General features: G+C 45.8%; 1 protein-coding gene across 5 annotated transcripts in view; it reads left to right on the top strand.

Moving 5' to 3' along the window:
* The window catches only part of LOC119401974 (uncharacterized), a 244,290-nt gene that overhangs the window by 217,059 nt on the left and 10,126 nt on the right, over window positions 1–17,105 (top strand). For all 5 annotated transcript variants that reach the window (XM_037669003.2, XM_037669005.1, XM_037669004.1 and 2 more), the window contains exons 7-8: window positions 10,423–10,738; window positions 12,673–12,795. In XM_037669003.2, the coding sequence (XP_037524931.1) occupies window positions 10,423–10,738; window positions 12,673–12,795 (439 nt within the window). The remainder of the gene's footprint in view (window positions 1–10,422; window positions 10,739–12,672; window positions 12,796–17,105) is intronic.

The following is a 17,105-nucleotide window of genomic DNA, read 5'->3' on the forward strand; positions in this document are numbered from 1 at the left end:
TCCGCCAGCTCCAGCCGCTACGCGGGGCGCGTGAGTGCAGTTTCGAAGTCATGGCAAGCGACGCTCCGCTGGCGCCACCGAGAACCACCGATTGAAGAGCTAGCTGTCTACCGGATGAATTCACCATGTGTTAGGAACGCTCACCGGCAACCTCACCGCCAGCAGCCGCGCGTTTAGTTTGTGCCGCATCGGCCGCCATCTTGGCTCGTACACCTCAGCGCTAAAATCACATCTGGTGACCAGATTCGTGGACACAGGACATGGCTATCTCGAGCAATTGCACGTACGAGTTGTTATACTGAAAGCCTTTACGCCACGTTTCATTCCATGAGCACTATACTTTACCATGTAGAAGACTTGCTAAACGCTGCGATCGTGGTAACACCTGATACTTAAGGAAAACGCAAACACAGAAGCGCACTCGCCTATGCCAAAAGCATTCCGAACTTGCACTGAAACAAACATATGCAGGTGCATTAAACATCTGAGAACGGATTACACACCTTTGAAGACTTGGCCATTCGTGCCACTCTACCGTGGCCACTCTACCTTCAGTAAAACTTTTGTTGGGCCTAGTTGGTACATAGCATTTAGGAACAGAACTTCAGCGCAAATGAGGACGGACTACGAAGACAAGAAAGACAAGGACTGGCGCTTGTCAAGGACTGGCGCGATACAAGCGCCAGTCCTTGTCTTTCTTGTCTTCGTGGTCCGTCTTCATTTGCGCTGAAGTTCTGTTCCTAAACACTCTACCTTCAGCGCCGCACATCGCATAGACTAGAATGCGTTGCATGATGTTACTCTCGGCTTCTGTCGCGCCAGCCGTCAGCACATTCCGCGCAGGTTTGTCAAATTTATGACGGGAAATACTAAGGTAAAGCCATTGCGATCTGGCACTGAGGCCAAGCTTGCGATACGAACAGTTCGAACGTTATCACCGCTGTTTCTATCGCTGTTTGGGTCAGTTCAGGCATCCCTGGCAAATACAACGGCTTCGAGGAAGCTCTGCAAATTATGGTTACTTTAACACGCTCTTTGAAGAGCGTGCACAATGACCGTTAGTCTGTCCGTCGGCTGTCGCAGACGCACGATCCCGATCAGTGAGCGCACGCGCTGAATATCTCGAGCAAAAACAGTGCACTGATGGCTCGCCTTCACATTAATCAACCTGTGTCGACCGGCCGCAGAACTCTGCAGGAATGGCGTTACGGAATGATTGTGTCAAGAACAGGCGGAACTGGAAGTATCTTGTTTAAGAATGTTACGACATCGCAAAAGGTCAGCTGATGGACTAACTGCAAAAAAAGAAAACTACTAAAACAGAGACGCAGTTGTGGGTAACACGTACTTTTATACGTAGTTCATGAGAGCAGAGTTAAAGGGAAAGAAGCGATTGACTGCTTTACAAAAGAGGGGAAGGGTAGACTTACTCCAATTGGTCAAATCGATATTAGCAGATAATAATGCGCACGTTGAGGGCATAGACGACTGCGTGCTAAACAATCAATTACTCACTACTCATTACGAAGGCTGCTGAGCAAATGGTAAGTCCAGTAAGATCCGCAGCCTGATCTCAGAAACAGATTGCGGACGACTACACCAAACTATTGTCAAGGACAGGTAACCGTTCCAGCGATCATATAGGGAAATCCTAAAAACTCCTGGAAATATGGAGATGAAGGACAGGCAGGAACAGCGTCTGGATACTTGAAGCTGAGCTGAAAGCAAACAACAATCGCAAAATCTAGAGATGCAGAAATAGAGGTGTTCTGTCTATGCACTCTGCGATTACAAGGAGCTGGCAACCCATATTACCATTGCAAGGAGACCAGTCGGGATATCTTTGCCGCTGCATTCTCTTTATTCAGTTGAGTTTCTTTGCATACAACGTAACGTCGTTAGTAATGTGTATTACATTCAGAGATCTATAGTTAAGAGAACGTACGGGGGACCTCCCAATACAAAAACACGCGTATGTGCAGTGTCGAGTACAGACAGACAGACAGACAGACAGACAGACAGACAGACAGACAGACAGACAGACAGACAGACAGACAGACAGACAACGAACTTTAATGGAGTCTTGAGGGCGACTCGGAAAGTCCCCTTATGGTGGAGGAGCCGCCGCGGGCAGCTCCCACGTCGGTGCAGCATGATAAAAGGAATACACGTGAAGAAAATACTCTTCGAGGCTGCATTTCGCTTGCGCACTGACGAATATCGATACAAATTTTCAAGCGAAGCTTGTGATTGATCACAGATTTGGGCTGATGCTCGCGAAAAAGGCGGTGCCGGCGAGCGTACAGAAATGCGGCCCTTTAAGGTGCACTGGTGGCAATCGTATTTTGTATGCGCAGTTTTTGCAATGATTGGTGCTCTCTCGATCATGGGCTTGTCGGCGATCAGTCGTTTCTGATATGGCAATGTGATCTCTTATCGAGGTCACTTGTAATTTCGCGTTGCCGCGTTTCATTGTTGCCTGGATATGAATGCATGACCGTCGTCCTTCCCTGTAACAACTGAAGTGTTGCGCTTCTAAGCACGTGGATGAAGGTCCGATTGCTGACATGGAGGAAGGAAAACGTTAGGAAGGAGCGTTATGCAATGTTATAGAAAGAAAGAAAGAAAGAAAGAAAGAAAGAAAGAAAGAAAGAAAGAAAGAAAGAAGAACAAAGAAAGAAAGAGAGAAAGAAAGAAAAACAAAGAAAGGAAGAAAGGAGGAAATAAAGAAACAAAGAAAAACAGTAATGGAGAGATGTGTGAAGAACAAAGATGAGCAGGTTAGCCAGACGCTAGTAACTGGTTGGCCAGCGTGCACTGGCGTGATGAAAGAGGAAATGAAGTTTCTTTTTCCGTGAAAACGGCCTGGATTAGTCGAAATTTAGAGGAGCATTTTTCTTGCTGTGCCAAGTATGCGCATTCCTTTTGTATGCATACTTAATGCATACAAAACACTAATTATACCATGTTTAGAGTACGCCGATCTCATCTGGATTCCACACCAAAAGCATCTAATTAATAAAATAGAAAGAATACAAAAATTGGCAGTTAGATTTGTATATTCTGACTTCTCGAGGCAATCCAGTTCTGCAGGCTTGCTCGCAAGGGCAAATTTAAAACCTCTTTGGCATCGCAGAATTATCTCGCGACTAAAATTTCTTTACCAATTATATCATGGTCAATTCGGCATATCACGATCTCATTACCAGCTAGACCCGCCTAAACACTCATTGCGACTGAACTATTCCAAGTCAATCCACCAACCTTTCAGTCGTGTTAACGCTCACAAACATTCCCTTTTTCCGTCAGCTATCCATCATTGGAATCAACTAGATAACAATATTGTGTGCTGTAACACCATTCAATCTTTTATGAACATAATACAGTGTGTGGAGTTTGAATTGCGATCTGTTGGCATTGCACTTTCTTGTTATTTCGTTATGTATTCTCTTTCGATGTTTAGTTTGTATTCTTGTATCCACTCCTGCATGGGCCGTGAAAAGCCTGCAGTATGTTCAAATAAAAAAAAAAAAGTCTATACAATCTTAGAAAGGTATGGGTTCTTATCAGTTCAGAGCATGTCTTGTTCTTTTGTACAATGCCGCTGCGAGCACTCGCCTCTCGGAAGGCGCCAGTTACATTTAGGCGTGTTTACCTACTTCGCTATGGTAGCTGCACGTAGCCGAAGTATTCTTTCAGGTCCACGAAAGCGTTTCGTGAGAACCCTGTTTTTAAAATAGAGCATTCTCGCGTCTCAAATCGAGTAGGCGGCTTTTCGGGACCGACTGAACTTTGAACGTTTTAACACACCCCTCGAACGAAACAGTGAGATTTCCCAGCCGTTTCTTTTGATCCAGCAGAGGATCGCGTGCAATCCGAAGCCATTCTAGAAAACACTGCTTTCGGAGGGATAAACACTCGAATGAAGACTTGGGTCGCAGCCGTAGCTCCTATTATGAATGAGTTAGCGCTGCGACGCGACCTCATGAAGCCGTCAGACAGAAGCTCTTGTCGATGTGCAAAATACGTGGCACCTTCCATTTCACACGAGTCCCTGCATCCTATATCCTAACGGAACACACGCTACCCTGATGCGAGTTTGATGCGTCACCGCATCTTGTTCACTGTTTGTCGCGAACGTTCTGAGAAAACTATCGCGCTTCACACTCATTCAAGATGACGCCTACACCCCTTTAAAGCTCGGAATTCGGGGTTTGGAAACTGTTTACCCGTTTTACAACAACGGCGAGATCACACGTCTCGAAAGAAAGACCGTTTTATGTGTACGTAGCCAAACTTTTATTGTTCTTTTTATTTTTTGTTCATAAAGTGGGACGCATGTTTCGTCGGTCATTACGGCAACTTTATGCGCCGCTATCGTCATTGTCTGAAAGACAAAATGCGCTTGGAATCTCAGCATTAGAGGGTGTTTTGCAGACTAGCCCCCGATTTCGAAGCAGCTGGCACTTAAAGCATTCGTTTTGTGGCAGATCCGGTGCTACTCGATAGCGCAGCAGGCGCTGCCTCGCCCCCTTTGTCCCTTTCCCCTTTTGCGCCTAAAGCGTCATCGCGTGCGAGACGTGGCAGATGCTTCGCTGGATTCTGCTTATGTGTGTTTGTGTTTTTGTGTTCATTTTTTTTTCTTGAGGATGTGACGCAAAACGTGTGGAGATGAAATGAAAACCATCGAAGCGAGAGCCTAGAACTCTGCGGCAACGAGAGAGGAACTGCGGCAATGTACATAGTCTTATATGCTCATTCCACCACCCAAAGAGTTCAGTTCAACCTTCTTTTTGTGTTGTTATTTTATTCAAGATCACGATAGCTCGCGTTTGAGACACAGCCAAGGAAGCTGTCGAACAAACAACGCTGAACTAACTCCGCTAAAAATAGACAGTCATTGGTTCGCGGCATTTTAATTGCAGAGCCACTGTTCAGAGTATCAGTATGATGCGCCAAATCTTCATGATTTCACGAAAAGTTAGCTTCACACAAGCGAGAAATGGGAATCCTGGTTTAATATACTCCTCGCCACGAAAGAAATGGCTCATTTATTCATGAGGTCATATTTTTGTGACGAGCATTGAGTGTTTTGTAGACCTGTCTGTATCTCTAGTGTACATTGGCATTTGCCGGCTTTTCACAATGGGATGTGTTTCTGTCTCAAAACATTGCCCAATTGATTGAAGCGGGAGCTCAGTGTAAAAGCTCTTTTTGTATTTATTTCACGCCAGGACCTCTAATTCACACGGTCACTGTAACGTCTCGCATGGCAATGCGATGGAAGGACTGAAAGTAAAAAAAAAGAAAGAAACAAACAAGCAAAAAACAAAGCGAATAGAGGATGCACACTACAGGCGCGTACTCTCGTCGATTAAAGCTTCGGGGAAATTAATCGAGGAACAGACGCTTCTCATAATCTCATCGATCCAACTCAATACATAAAGGGCTAACGTATGAGCCTGAAAGCACGTGCCTGAAGCCAGCACTATCTCGTGTTAATAAATGGACGGCAAGCTGACGCCGTTTTCTTCGGCATGTTCCTGATGCAGATTGCCTCGAAACTTGAACAAGATCTTTGCAGTCTTTCAAAGGGCTCAGAGAAAAAAGATGTAATCATGCGAGTGTTCAATAAAATTTTGCATCAGTACATTCTTCAAACAATTTGTTCTCGGGAGCACAGCAATCGCATTTTAGCAGGCTGCAGAATAGTCAAGCTGCTCCTCAGGTTTCTCCCTCCCCTCCGTCATCTGCACTGATGCGTTTAAATATAGTCTTTGTGTGAACTGTGGAATTATTTAACCGGTAATCTCAGGTTTTATCACTGAATGGACTGCTAAACATTAGTATTCATGTCAAGTGCGTCCTTTTTTTCTAAGTTCTTGTACTTGATACTCCCAACTCTTGCAATAGCACTTCGAGGCTGTAGTATGTTGAAATAAACAAATCTTCATGATGAAAAGAAAGCAACTAATAATATGTATGTCTAATAATGATGTTATGTATAACAATTGCGATTCCTCGCTACTTTTGGATTCGGTGATGCTTTTGCTGTATTTAATGTAAAAGTTCTGCAGGTCGATTGCACTCTATAATAATTCCTTGATACTATCAATAATTGCGCTGTCTCGATTTAATTGCGAGAGTATTGCGTCCTATTTTATGTATTCTATGCTTATTTTTGTCATCCTTCGTATGTTTGGTGCTGTTGCAATAAAATCACTGCTAGGTGTCGTCACCTATGTAATGCCCGATACTGGGCCCTTACGGTAAATAAATGAAATGAAATTATATCGTCGTAGCGTTTCATCGTCCTTAAGGATCGTTCACTGGCAGTGTTTCTTGCTTCTTTAACAATGTTAAATAAAGATGGTGGTCGATGGCACTGAATTACATAGCAATCATATTCTGAAGGTAGTTCTTCGAACATCCATTTCGTATTTTGTTAAAATAATCTCTCCGCGTACTTCTGAGCGAAGACTGTTTGAATGAAAACACAGATATCCACTTACCGAGAGCAGCAGCATATAATTTTCATTTGGCACGTCAAAACTACGACGACTTCAAGCGTTTTACATCAGTCGAGCATCCGGTCCACGAGAGGCGAAAAATATAGATAGCCGCATCTTATTCACAAGTATGATACATTCCAGCCAATAGGTATAAATGTTTCAAAGGGACCTCTTGAATCTATCTGATATAGTAGGTACCCCACGAGAACTAGTGAGGCTCAATAATTTTACATAAACAGTTTTAACCCCTCTGAAACCTGTACAGGATCTTTTTCCGAAGGCGTCTCGCACGCTGGTGTGGCTCTGCAGTAAAATGCTTGACTGCCATGGGAGTACCAGGGTTCGATTCCGGCTTGAATCCTGGTTTTTATTTTTGATTGCGTGCAATGTCACGTGAGTTCTTGTGCCACTCTCCGCCTATCAAAAAGCCAGCGTCTGATGAGGCTTTCAGCTTAATAAAATGATTGACATTGAGACAGACCCGTACACAAAAGCGTAGTTTACACAGTGTTTTTGCGATCTTAGTTTAAGAGATGCAGGACCAATATCTACAAGCATCAACATTTGCCATTGATATTATGAGCTGATTTTGGTGCATTGTGAAGGCTTCACTCACAATTTGCCCATTTAAATGTATTGTCTGCCACTTGACCATGTTATTGTTAGTGTGTTATCGGTTCTATACGTGGACGAAAGAAAGAAAATCGTTCGAGGAAAGCGTTTTGTGTGTGTGTGTGTGTGTGTGTGTGTGTGTGCGTGCGTGCGTGCGTGCGTGCGTGCGTGCGTGCGTGCGTGCGTGCGTGTGTGTGTGTGTGTGTGTGTGTGTGTGTGTGTGTGTGTGTGTGTGTGTGTGTGTGTGTGTGTGTGTGTGTGTGTGTGTGTGTGTGTGTGTGTGTGTGTGTGTGTGTGTGTGTGTGTGTGTGTGTGTGTGTGTGTGTGTGTGTGAAACAGCAATATCGAGCCAACACAATGTTAAGCATAGTAACAGCGTGGGGAGGGGAGGGAGAATTTGCAATCTTTAATAAAACTTGAAAAACTCTGTGTCAGATTTCAACGAAAGTGGACAAAAAGAACAAGTGGCCCTCAGTGTGATAAGAAACTGCAACTTCCAGCTCACGTGACAGACCCTGCATTTGTTTGGGAAATGCTTTTCCGTCTGATTTGCTCATACTTAATTTTACCGTAAGTGCTAACTCTTGTCACAGCAGCTTGCGTTTACTCCTTTCTAAAAGTGTTGTTGACGGTACCCGCTACGCGCAGCGGTCTTCTGTAACGGCGTCGCGGCGCGATGCAGCGCGCTCGGCCAAATCTCATTACGCTATTCTGAGGCATCCTAAAAATTGCACAATGGGTTGCGCACATCTTAGCACAGCGTTGCAGCCTTTGTTCCGCGCCGTGAAGGGCTGGCAACAAGGCCCTCACTTTGAAAAGCCTAGACACAAATGCAGCAGCAGGACATAAATATGGGTGACCGCTTTAATGATGTGCAGCGACGACAGTGTACCACTATCCGCTCCTATACGCACTGCCTTAAAGGCGCCCAGCTTGAAAAGCCTAGACGTAAATTCAGCAACAGGAGATAAAAATGGCTGACCATTTTAATGATGTGCAAAGACTACAATGTACCATATCTGCTCTTACGCACTGCCTTAAAGAAAAAGGGGGCGTAGAGCAGGCCTTCCAATTTGCATAGTAATGTGGCTTCCGTTTTTAGCGGTCAAACGCTTACTTACTCAACCTCGTAAGGAACCACGTACGGAAATATCAGGGATATTTTTTGATAGCGTAGCAGCAGCGAAGGCAAGCGTAAGTCTATGAAAGAGAGATGTGCCTACCGGAAATGACTTTCTTGACGGGTGGCTCGCGGTGATAGCAAAAGCTGAGAGAATTTATGGCGCACTTCTGGCGTTGCGTAGCAGCACTGAGTGCTGGTGATCACGATGACTTTACTTTTCTTACGTACGAAAACGATCTCACTCTTTGGCATTGTTACAACGAGGGCAAGAAGGAACGACTACATCGGGCCTAAAGACATTTTAAAGATGCTAAAAATGACAAGCACTATACAGAAAACAGATTCTTTAATTTCTACTTGTAAACTTCAGCAATGTCCCTGTGTTCTTGATTCCAACTTGGAAGACTTTGCTATAGTTTCCGCTTGTAAACATTGCGTGTAAGTTACAAATTTTCGTTTGAAGTCCTTGTGTGTCATTGCATTTCGATGCATATAAACTAAGTATTTTTATGTATCCCATAAACAAACTTCATCGATGCCCGCCCTTTTTAGATGCTTCAGCTATGATTCTCCCGCGACCTCCTCATCAATTTAAGAGCGCTGACTTCAAGTGCTTCTCATTGCGAGCTTGTTCTCATTTAATCACAAAACTCGAATTATTATACCGCTTTCAAGTTCTTCTGCATGGTACGTAACATCACGAAGTAGATTAAGCATGTTTCAAGTTGATTTGTTCGATAACTTTGTACTGGGGTCCTTCTGATGACAGGAGGAACTCTTAGGAGGAGCAAAGATAATATACAATGCATTTATTTTTCGTCAAACAGAAGCGTGCATTTTGGAAAGAATTCTATCGCGCCATCACTCACAGAATATATTGAAAACTGTTGTAACTGCATAACGACTGAAATGGGCCTAGGAAGTTTGATTAAGTTCTGGGGTTTGATTTGCGATAACCACGATATGGTTGCCAGGCGTACCGTAGTGGGATACGGGATATACGCGTAACTTTGACCACAGGGAGTCGTTAACGTGCACCTAAATCTTAGCACACTGTCGTTTATTTCAGTCCGCGCCCCCCTATCGAAATCCAGACGCCATAATCGGGAGTCAAACCCACATTCTCCTTCTTAGTAGCGCAACCACACAGCCGCTAGGCTGCCATGTTAGGTACGAATGGGGGATGACTAGGAGGTGAAAGAAAAAAAGTGCACGAAGGTTAATCAGAATAAGCATTTGGTTTGCTACCCTGCACTGAGGGATGGCTGGTAGGAGGGACTAGAAAGATAAGAAGTACAGACGCATAATAATTGCGTGAGTTTTACGTCCCAAAACCACATGTTTATGAGAGACCGTTGTGGAGGGCTCCAGCAATTTCGACCGCCTGGGCTTCTTTTAACGCGTGCCTAAGTCTAAGCACACGGGCATTTTAGCAGAGACACTGATAGACATGGCACATGCTTATGTTCACAACGCAGGGCGACAACTGTCAGCGGCACAGTCGTTTCTTTACGTTCTTGATGAGCTCGAATAGGGCGGACCCTTAACCCACTTTCGTTCGACCGGATGACTAGCGCTGCCCTGACTTCTTCTACAAAGCAAGAGTGGCTGCTGGCAGTCTACTCGAGGGTTTCTATAGTACTGGGCTTAAAGCGCCTAATACTTTCTGCGCTTTTCGAGCGGGTCATTTCTTCAGCATTGACAGTGTAACATGGATGACATCCGCGAGGATTACAACTTGACGCACTGCTGAGGACATCTTATAAATTTCAATAATATTGTTACGGTCGTGCGTATTTTGGGTATGCGCATCTATGTGTAGTGGGACAGGGAAGATTGAGCAGAGTAAGAAGACGTTCGCTATAATTGTAATTTTTGTTCATAATTCATTACAAATGACCGCCTACAAATGTCAGCCTATATGCTTCTTGACCAATCCCCCATAGTGGGTGTGAGACAACAGCATAGGAGTTCGAGTTTATGTTCAAATTCAAAGAAGGACCTCGCTGCGCGCTCGCTGAATGCCTTCGAGTCTAGAGTTGCGTCGCGCCTGAATAAACCATTTAGTAGATGTAACAGACACTTATCACGACCATGATTTAGTTACCTCAATAATGAAGGTTCACATCAAGCGATATGTAAAAGTAAATCTCTTTTTTATCCTTCCGTACCCAGGACGTGTGCGAGAGCGGCCAGTTCGGGGGGTCGGCGGGCAGCGGCGGCACAACGTCTCCTCGGCTGTCGTCTTCCGTGGGCTCGGTGTCCGTGGAGGTGGCCGAGTCGACGAACCGCATCGTGGTGGACTTCTGCGAGAACGCGGGCTTCACGTGCCACGACCTGCCGTCGCCCACCACGGAGCTGTCGCCCATGCCCCGCGACTGGATCGCCATGCAGCTCGGCAGGCAGCGGCAGGCCTTCGCCTGGCTTCAGCAGTCCTCCTCCTCGCGATGTGTGCTCGAGGGACTGCTGCTCATGAACGTCGAGAGAAACAGCTGAGTGACCAGTCTTGCTCACTTCATTGTAAAGAAACATACACCTTTCAGGGAGTTCCGTTGTTTGTCTTACACTGTAATAAAACTCGAGTGTATGGGAAGTATTTCTTGCACGTAGCTATATTCGTACAAGAGTGCATTAACTGGACTGGTTGATACAACACTAAGACGGGAAGAAACAGCGCTAAACACGGGAATATAATAGAGCGATAGACAGGTCGCTGATGCGTCATCGCACTGTCTGTCGTTCGATCACCGTACCGTGTCACCGTCTTAACTATAGCAGTAATTTGCCTCACCCGCCTTCCTAGTGTTATCACTGCCTTCCTGGCACTTCTGATTCCCGAACGGCGTGCGCACTAGCAGCGTGACATATATTTCTTGATAGTGAAGTGTCGAAATCCGAGCTTTCAGGAAGGGAAGCGGAAGCAAGACAGATAGCGATTATTGTTTCATGGCAGAATTGCTCTTCAAGCACTCCGTAACGGATGTGGATGTGGGCAACAACAGCCTTAGATTGACGGGTATAAAGTGTTTTATTGCTCAGGACCTGGGGCTCTGACTATATGCCCGGAGGTTCACGTTATTTATATCAAAGCTAAAAACATGCGACTACTACGTAGCTCAGTGACAAAGCTATAGCGCGATGTTCTGTGCCCTCGCTCGGACCAAGCCATGCTACTTTTGTGTAGTAGTTCACTTAGCTACATAATTTGGTAGCAATAATTTGTCGACTTTTGAGATGCTACAAGTTGAGTAAAAGAATCAATGAGAAAATCGTAGCCCTATGTATTCCTCACAAAAAAACGCGCGTGCTACTTAATTGCAAGTCAACAAAACGTCTATTGAAATCAAAGAAATTAACAAAAAAAAGACATCAGAAGAACTATGAATAATTTTGTAAAGGTAGGTTTCTGTTGCTGTTCACGTGCTAAAAAAATTGTTTTTATGAAGAGCGCAAGGAAGCCCAACTTGTCGCGCTTACCCCAACGCGTTTTCCCTCGATGTGAAATGTACGCACAAATGTAGGTGGCAGTACAGTTGTGCGCCGCTCATAGACAAAATGCCAACATCAGCTCACGCAGCAAGTGCACAAGCCAACGTATGGATGGTGCAGGAAGCCGTTGGTCGCTCCGAACGTGTCTTATACCACGCACAAAACTGCCCTACACACCCTGCAATAGATGCTCGAGGCAGTAAAGCCAGTGCCACATGTGGCCTGAATCACACTTGTCTAGAGCGGCCTTGCGACCGCTTCAGGCGCAGTTTTTTTTTTGCAAAAATATGCAGAGACGTACGCAGTATAATAAACGTAATCATATCACATGCTAGGTCTTTGTGCTATAATTCAAAAGTGAATGGGAGCTTGTTGCTAATGCCAGGTAGCAGCTGCGAACGGCGCTGTGTGCAAAGCCACGCGCTCGACTGAGACGAGCTTCATTCAGACTGCACCTAAGGGTTCCTTTGATGACAGTAGCCTGCATGGCACAATAATTTCGTCTACAGTGCTTGCCAGGAGAGCGAATTAGGCTGCCAAGTCATTTTGCCAGTAGTGTACTGGTTGACAGTGTTGGACAGGCAATGCCTCTGGAGCCTTCTAAAACCACTTGCTGCCGTAATGAACACAAGTCCACTTGCCGAGACGTTTTCTCCTGGCTTCGAGCCTCCGTGTTCCCCTGAACTTCTGTCTTGTTCATTAGTGCATTGGGTAACTTAAGCATAATTACTCCTAATCAACAGTCAGTATTTAGTGTGAGAATACCGCGAATGCATCAGTAACTAGAGTGAGAGTAATTATTGCCCTGCCTTACGGCCGAACGTATGCTCTGTATTCCTTTTGCGCATTCACAAACCTCAACAAACATTCCAACAACTTCAGGAACATTCAACAAACTCCCCCTAACTCGATCTGGACGTTCTGTCATGCGTGCAGGTCAATTCCCGTTCGTTACCTACCTGGTGTGCGACGCGGCCCGGTGCGACCCCCTGCGGCTAATTATGCAAATGGAGAGCCATCACGATGCTGGTCCCGAGGGAGAACGGCTACACCATACGGGTATGTACGACTTCGACATATACGCGAGCATGGTTAAGGGGCAAGTAATGATCTCTCACTAGCTTCACTAACCTAACATTACCAGAAATACAAATGTGAGGCAAACGCAGAAGTTGGGAATGCGTCGAAATGGTAATCTGGATGAGTTGGAACTGAACACAGGCGTACTTTTGCCATTTCCGCTGAGTAGGGAGGAACGGAACCCATGCAGTTGTTGACGATGACAGGAGGGTGGAGGGGTGGGGGCCGGGTGAAGTTTATAAGTATCCGAAAGAAAAAGGTTGACAATTTTCCCATATCTGCGCAAAATGCATTACTGTCGATAATGCATAGGCGTGAGATGTGGTATAAGGCTAGAGATTATTTTCTTGTCAGTTGAAAAGCCTGTAGAATGCTTCGTCTTGTGCGGCACGCAAAGCAAGGTATTCCAATTGCCATTGGGTCCCTGTACAACATTCATCTTCTGTGCAACAAGGTATACATCGGACCAATGGAAGTTTTGCTAACTCGAAGTTTGAAGAGCATTGCGCGTCTTTAAGAAGCGGCTGTGGGTTTACGCTCTAAAGATGTGGCTGCACGCAACTGTTAAGAAGATCTCCCACTCTTAGTAAGAGTGGGGACGAAATAACCCAAGAACGTGCAGAGGCCTTCATCATTAAGAAGTATAAAGGTGCATGCGTCAGCCAAGAATCAGTGACAACACACGATGCACAACTTTATGACATTGATAGATGGTCAGAAATAGCTCTCCACTCACAATGCCCCACGTGTGATGCTGCATTTCTGCTGCGCTATCGTGTTTTTGATGCCTTTGGGTATAGATCCTTTCTGCTCTCGCATTTCTCAATTTACGTTTATCGCGCGTACATACCACTAAAGTTTCAGTTCAGAGACAGCGTTCGCATCGTTCATTTCTTAACATTGCGGCAAACAGCGCAGTGAATAAGGCAGTAAACACACAGGACACAGCGCTGTGTCCTGTGTGTTCACTGTTTCCTTTTTTTATATTTTTTGCGCAGTGCTGCCGCATTGCTCATGAACCGACAAGGCTACCTAAGAACCCTTTGCCGCTTTGCCATTTGTCTCCGCGTTTGCCATGTCTTGTACTCTTTACGAAGCCTAAATGACCGGGCCTTTTTGCTAGTCTCCCCCATCGAAATCCGCCATCTCCCACAGGGCCGGGAATAAAACCCAGACCCTCGAGCAACATCCCGGCCCCTAAGCGAGCCCATCGAGTAAACAGCAGGCTTTGTAGACCGCAGAACACGAGAGTCCTTAAGCGCCAACCCGGCTCTGTTATTCACGAGTTTAACAAACTGGCGACGCTGAAAACAAGCACCAAGTGAACTCGCCTAAATAGCTGGCGCTCTGAACGGCGGGAAAATTACCGCTGGAAGGAAAATTGCCGCGGCCAACTTGGGCCACAACGCTTGAACTTGGGCCGTTGGCGTCCCGCTGAAACAACGAGAAAAAGTTTTCTTGGCACCCGAGGCGTTTGACATAATGGATAGCTCCCTTGGTCCGCATTTCTCGCTTTTACTTCTTTCTCACTGGAGCTAGTGCACAGGACGCCTCCAAAAGGCGATGGCGGCAGCTGCCACGCCAAAGGCAAGATGCTCCTGCCCCCAAGAGTACAATGCTATAATGGATGCCAAGGTCTTTACTGGTCGTGAACCAGTAAGAGCATAGTTTTTTTTACGGCAGTTCTTCGAAGGCTTCTCCGTGGCTACGGTAGGGTGTCGCGACGTCGTTTACCACCTGTTTTTTTTTTTTTTTCGCATGTTTAGATCTGTGGTAGCGCCATTTTATAGCGTACCTCACATCCGGCAGCCCTTTTGCGACTTCCTTTTCTGGGGTGTCAGGTTGCGGAAGTGGTCCACCCGCTTCCGCTGCTTAGAGGAAGCACTTCCTCCCGCTGAGGGCCCTCGGCGATCGAATGCAGAATGCTCGCGTCGACTCGCACATTGTTATGCAAACGATCAGCGAGAAGCAGGGTTTATTAATTCTCGGTAAATACTTTATGTCTTATTTATTTATTTATTTATTTATTTATTTATTTATTTATTTATGTACGTGTCGGTTTGGTTTATAATGGTTTGTAAGTGAAAGAACAGCAATAGTATCATAGAACACTCTGAGACATATCAGGACGAGTATGAAGGTAGCTTAGTTCAACTCGAAAAACACAAATACAGATTGGCTAGTTCACGAACACCAAGGACACAAAGAACATCGGCTCAGAAATAACTTCATATAGCTATATTACACCGCGAGAGCACCGCGAGAATAATTGAAGGGTACGGCATTCCAGCGCTAACTGAGGACAACAAATTGACGGCCTCAGCTCCATTTATAATTGGCTGATATTCAGCAAATTTCGCTTCAGGAATGAACGGACGTGTAGTGTGAAATAGAGGATAGCTTCAACCAGTTTGGTGATGAGTCTTCTAAGCAGAACTATCTCTTCGATTTACAGCATATTTAGATTAGATTTTTCTATCTAAATCTTCGTTCTAAGGGAATGTACTTCAGTGGAGCCTCAAATTGCACTAAAATTCGTAGATTATCGTTTATCTGAGTTTTTATGACTCTTTTGTCAATATACAATTGCACGTGACTTGCACTTGCTATTTCTCGAGAGGTCTATGTACGGCCTATCGTGCGCTAGCGCGCTTGCTATGGTTGTCTTACCCGATGCACTAGAGGAACGTATGCGCGCAGCTGTTCTGAAAACCCCGCGGCGTACGGTGTTTCCCCACAAAAACATCAATAAATGCCCTATGTATACGCAAAACATCCGTCATGTAGGCAGGGGAACGGAGTTTCCAACAGTAAGACTTTTCAGGTGTTTTTTTTAGATGCGAAGTATCTTAAGGCGGAGCTCAATCCGGTGGTGGTGGTGGTGGTGTGCGGCGTGACCACCCTTACTGCGCATGCGCATACCCTCTCCACACATCTCTCCACTCACCCTCTCCCCTCCCCTCTCCACTTTCTCTCGCCCCTCCCCCTCTCCTCTTTCCCTCTCCCCTCCCCTTTCCACTCTTCCTATGAAACGCGTGCTAGACATGCCGAAATTCTCTCCTGCGCAACGCCGCGATGAGCTCGAGCGCATGCGCGTCCCCTCCGCTTCTCTCTCCTCTCCCACGCTGCCCCCCTCTCGCCCGCCTGTTGACCGCGTTGCCCGCTCGCCCTGTGAGAATTAACGGCCAGGCTAGATGGAAGATACGACGCGCGTAGCGTCCCTCTTCGCGTTCCACGGCGCGAGGTCGGCAGCATGCCCAACGAACGCCAACGGAACGCGATCGTGCAAGTGCTTCGGCTTCGCATCGCCTCATGGTCCCCTTTAGCGGGAGATGGTGTAATTTTTTCGATTTCGAAAGCTGTGCCGTCAGAAATTTTGTATGCAACGTAAAGCGAGCGAACCTTGTGCGCAGAAACTAAAGGTGCACAGGAGGGAACTATCTGTATTGTTATTTTCTATGCTTGTACTAAGGGGCCATGTCATTTGAATACATTTATGGCTAGCATACGCCGAGAGACGCTTTTCAAAAGTAGGATTTCTCGGGCTTTCTTCATTTTCTTTTATTTCGAGAGCCGTACCACCAGAAATTTTACCCCGGTGAGTAAAACAACGATAAGCTGTGTTCAGAAGACTGAATTGCATCTAAGACTACAGATGCAGAGGGGAGTGGAAGACTTGCATCCTTTTTTTTTCTGTATTTTCGTTCACAACTCCGTGCGCTGAATACACAAAGCTCAGCGTGAAGAATCTAGAGTTCAACGGATCGACGGAATGCCCTGGGGTTCACCTCCTGCAAATCATTTGAAATTCAAATATAGGTTTTCTCCTTGCGTCTCAAACCTACACCAAACAGAGTGCATTTGAATATTCTTTTTTTTTTTTACTTACGTGTGCCTGTGGCATTTTGTTCTCTTTAAATAGTTGTAGAATCTTTGTCATCTCGACTAAAACGTGCAAGTACTCAAGCAACGTACGTATTCTGCGCGTGTCCTCAGGCTTAGGTATTTGGGCCTCGTCTACAAGGCGTAATTCACTATGCCACGCGGTCGACGAAATTGCAGAGAGCGTACACACTGCGACACAGACCGTTGCGCGTTGTCCTTTGTGTATGGGGGCACGTGCCGGAATTTCGCTTCGATAAGAGGCGACGCCGGCCCCCGCAGAACTACTTCGCATACGGCAGCACAATAGCTTGGACATAGCAGGCAAGTGCAGTTTTGTTGGTTCTATCACGTTCGAAATGTGTGCAAGACGCACGAAGCGTGCACTTATGCGCCGACGTATCAGT

The sequence above is a fragment of the Rhipicephalus sanguineus genome, chromosome 8 (assembly GCF_013339695.2).
Source record: "Rhipicephalus sanguineus isolate Rsan-2018 chromosome 8, BIME_Rsan_1.4, whole genome shotgun sequence".
In the NCBI taxonomy this organism is placed as follows: Eukaryota; Metazoa; Arthropoda; class Arachnida; order Ixodida; family Ixodidae; genus Rhipicephalus; species Rhipicephalus sanguineus.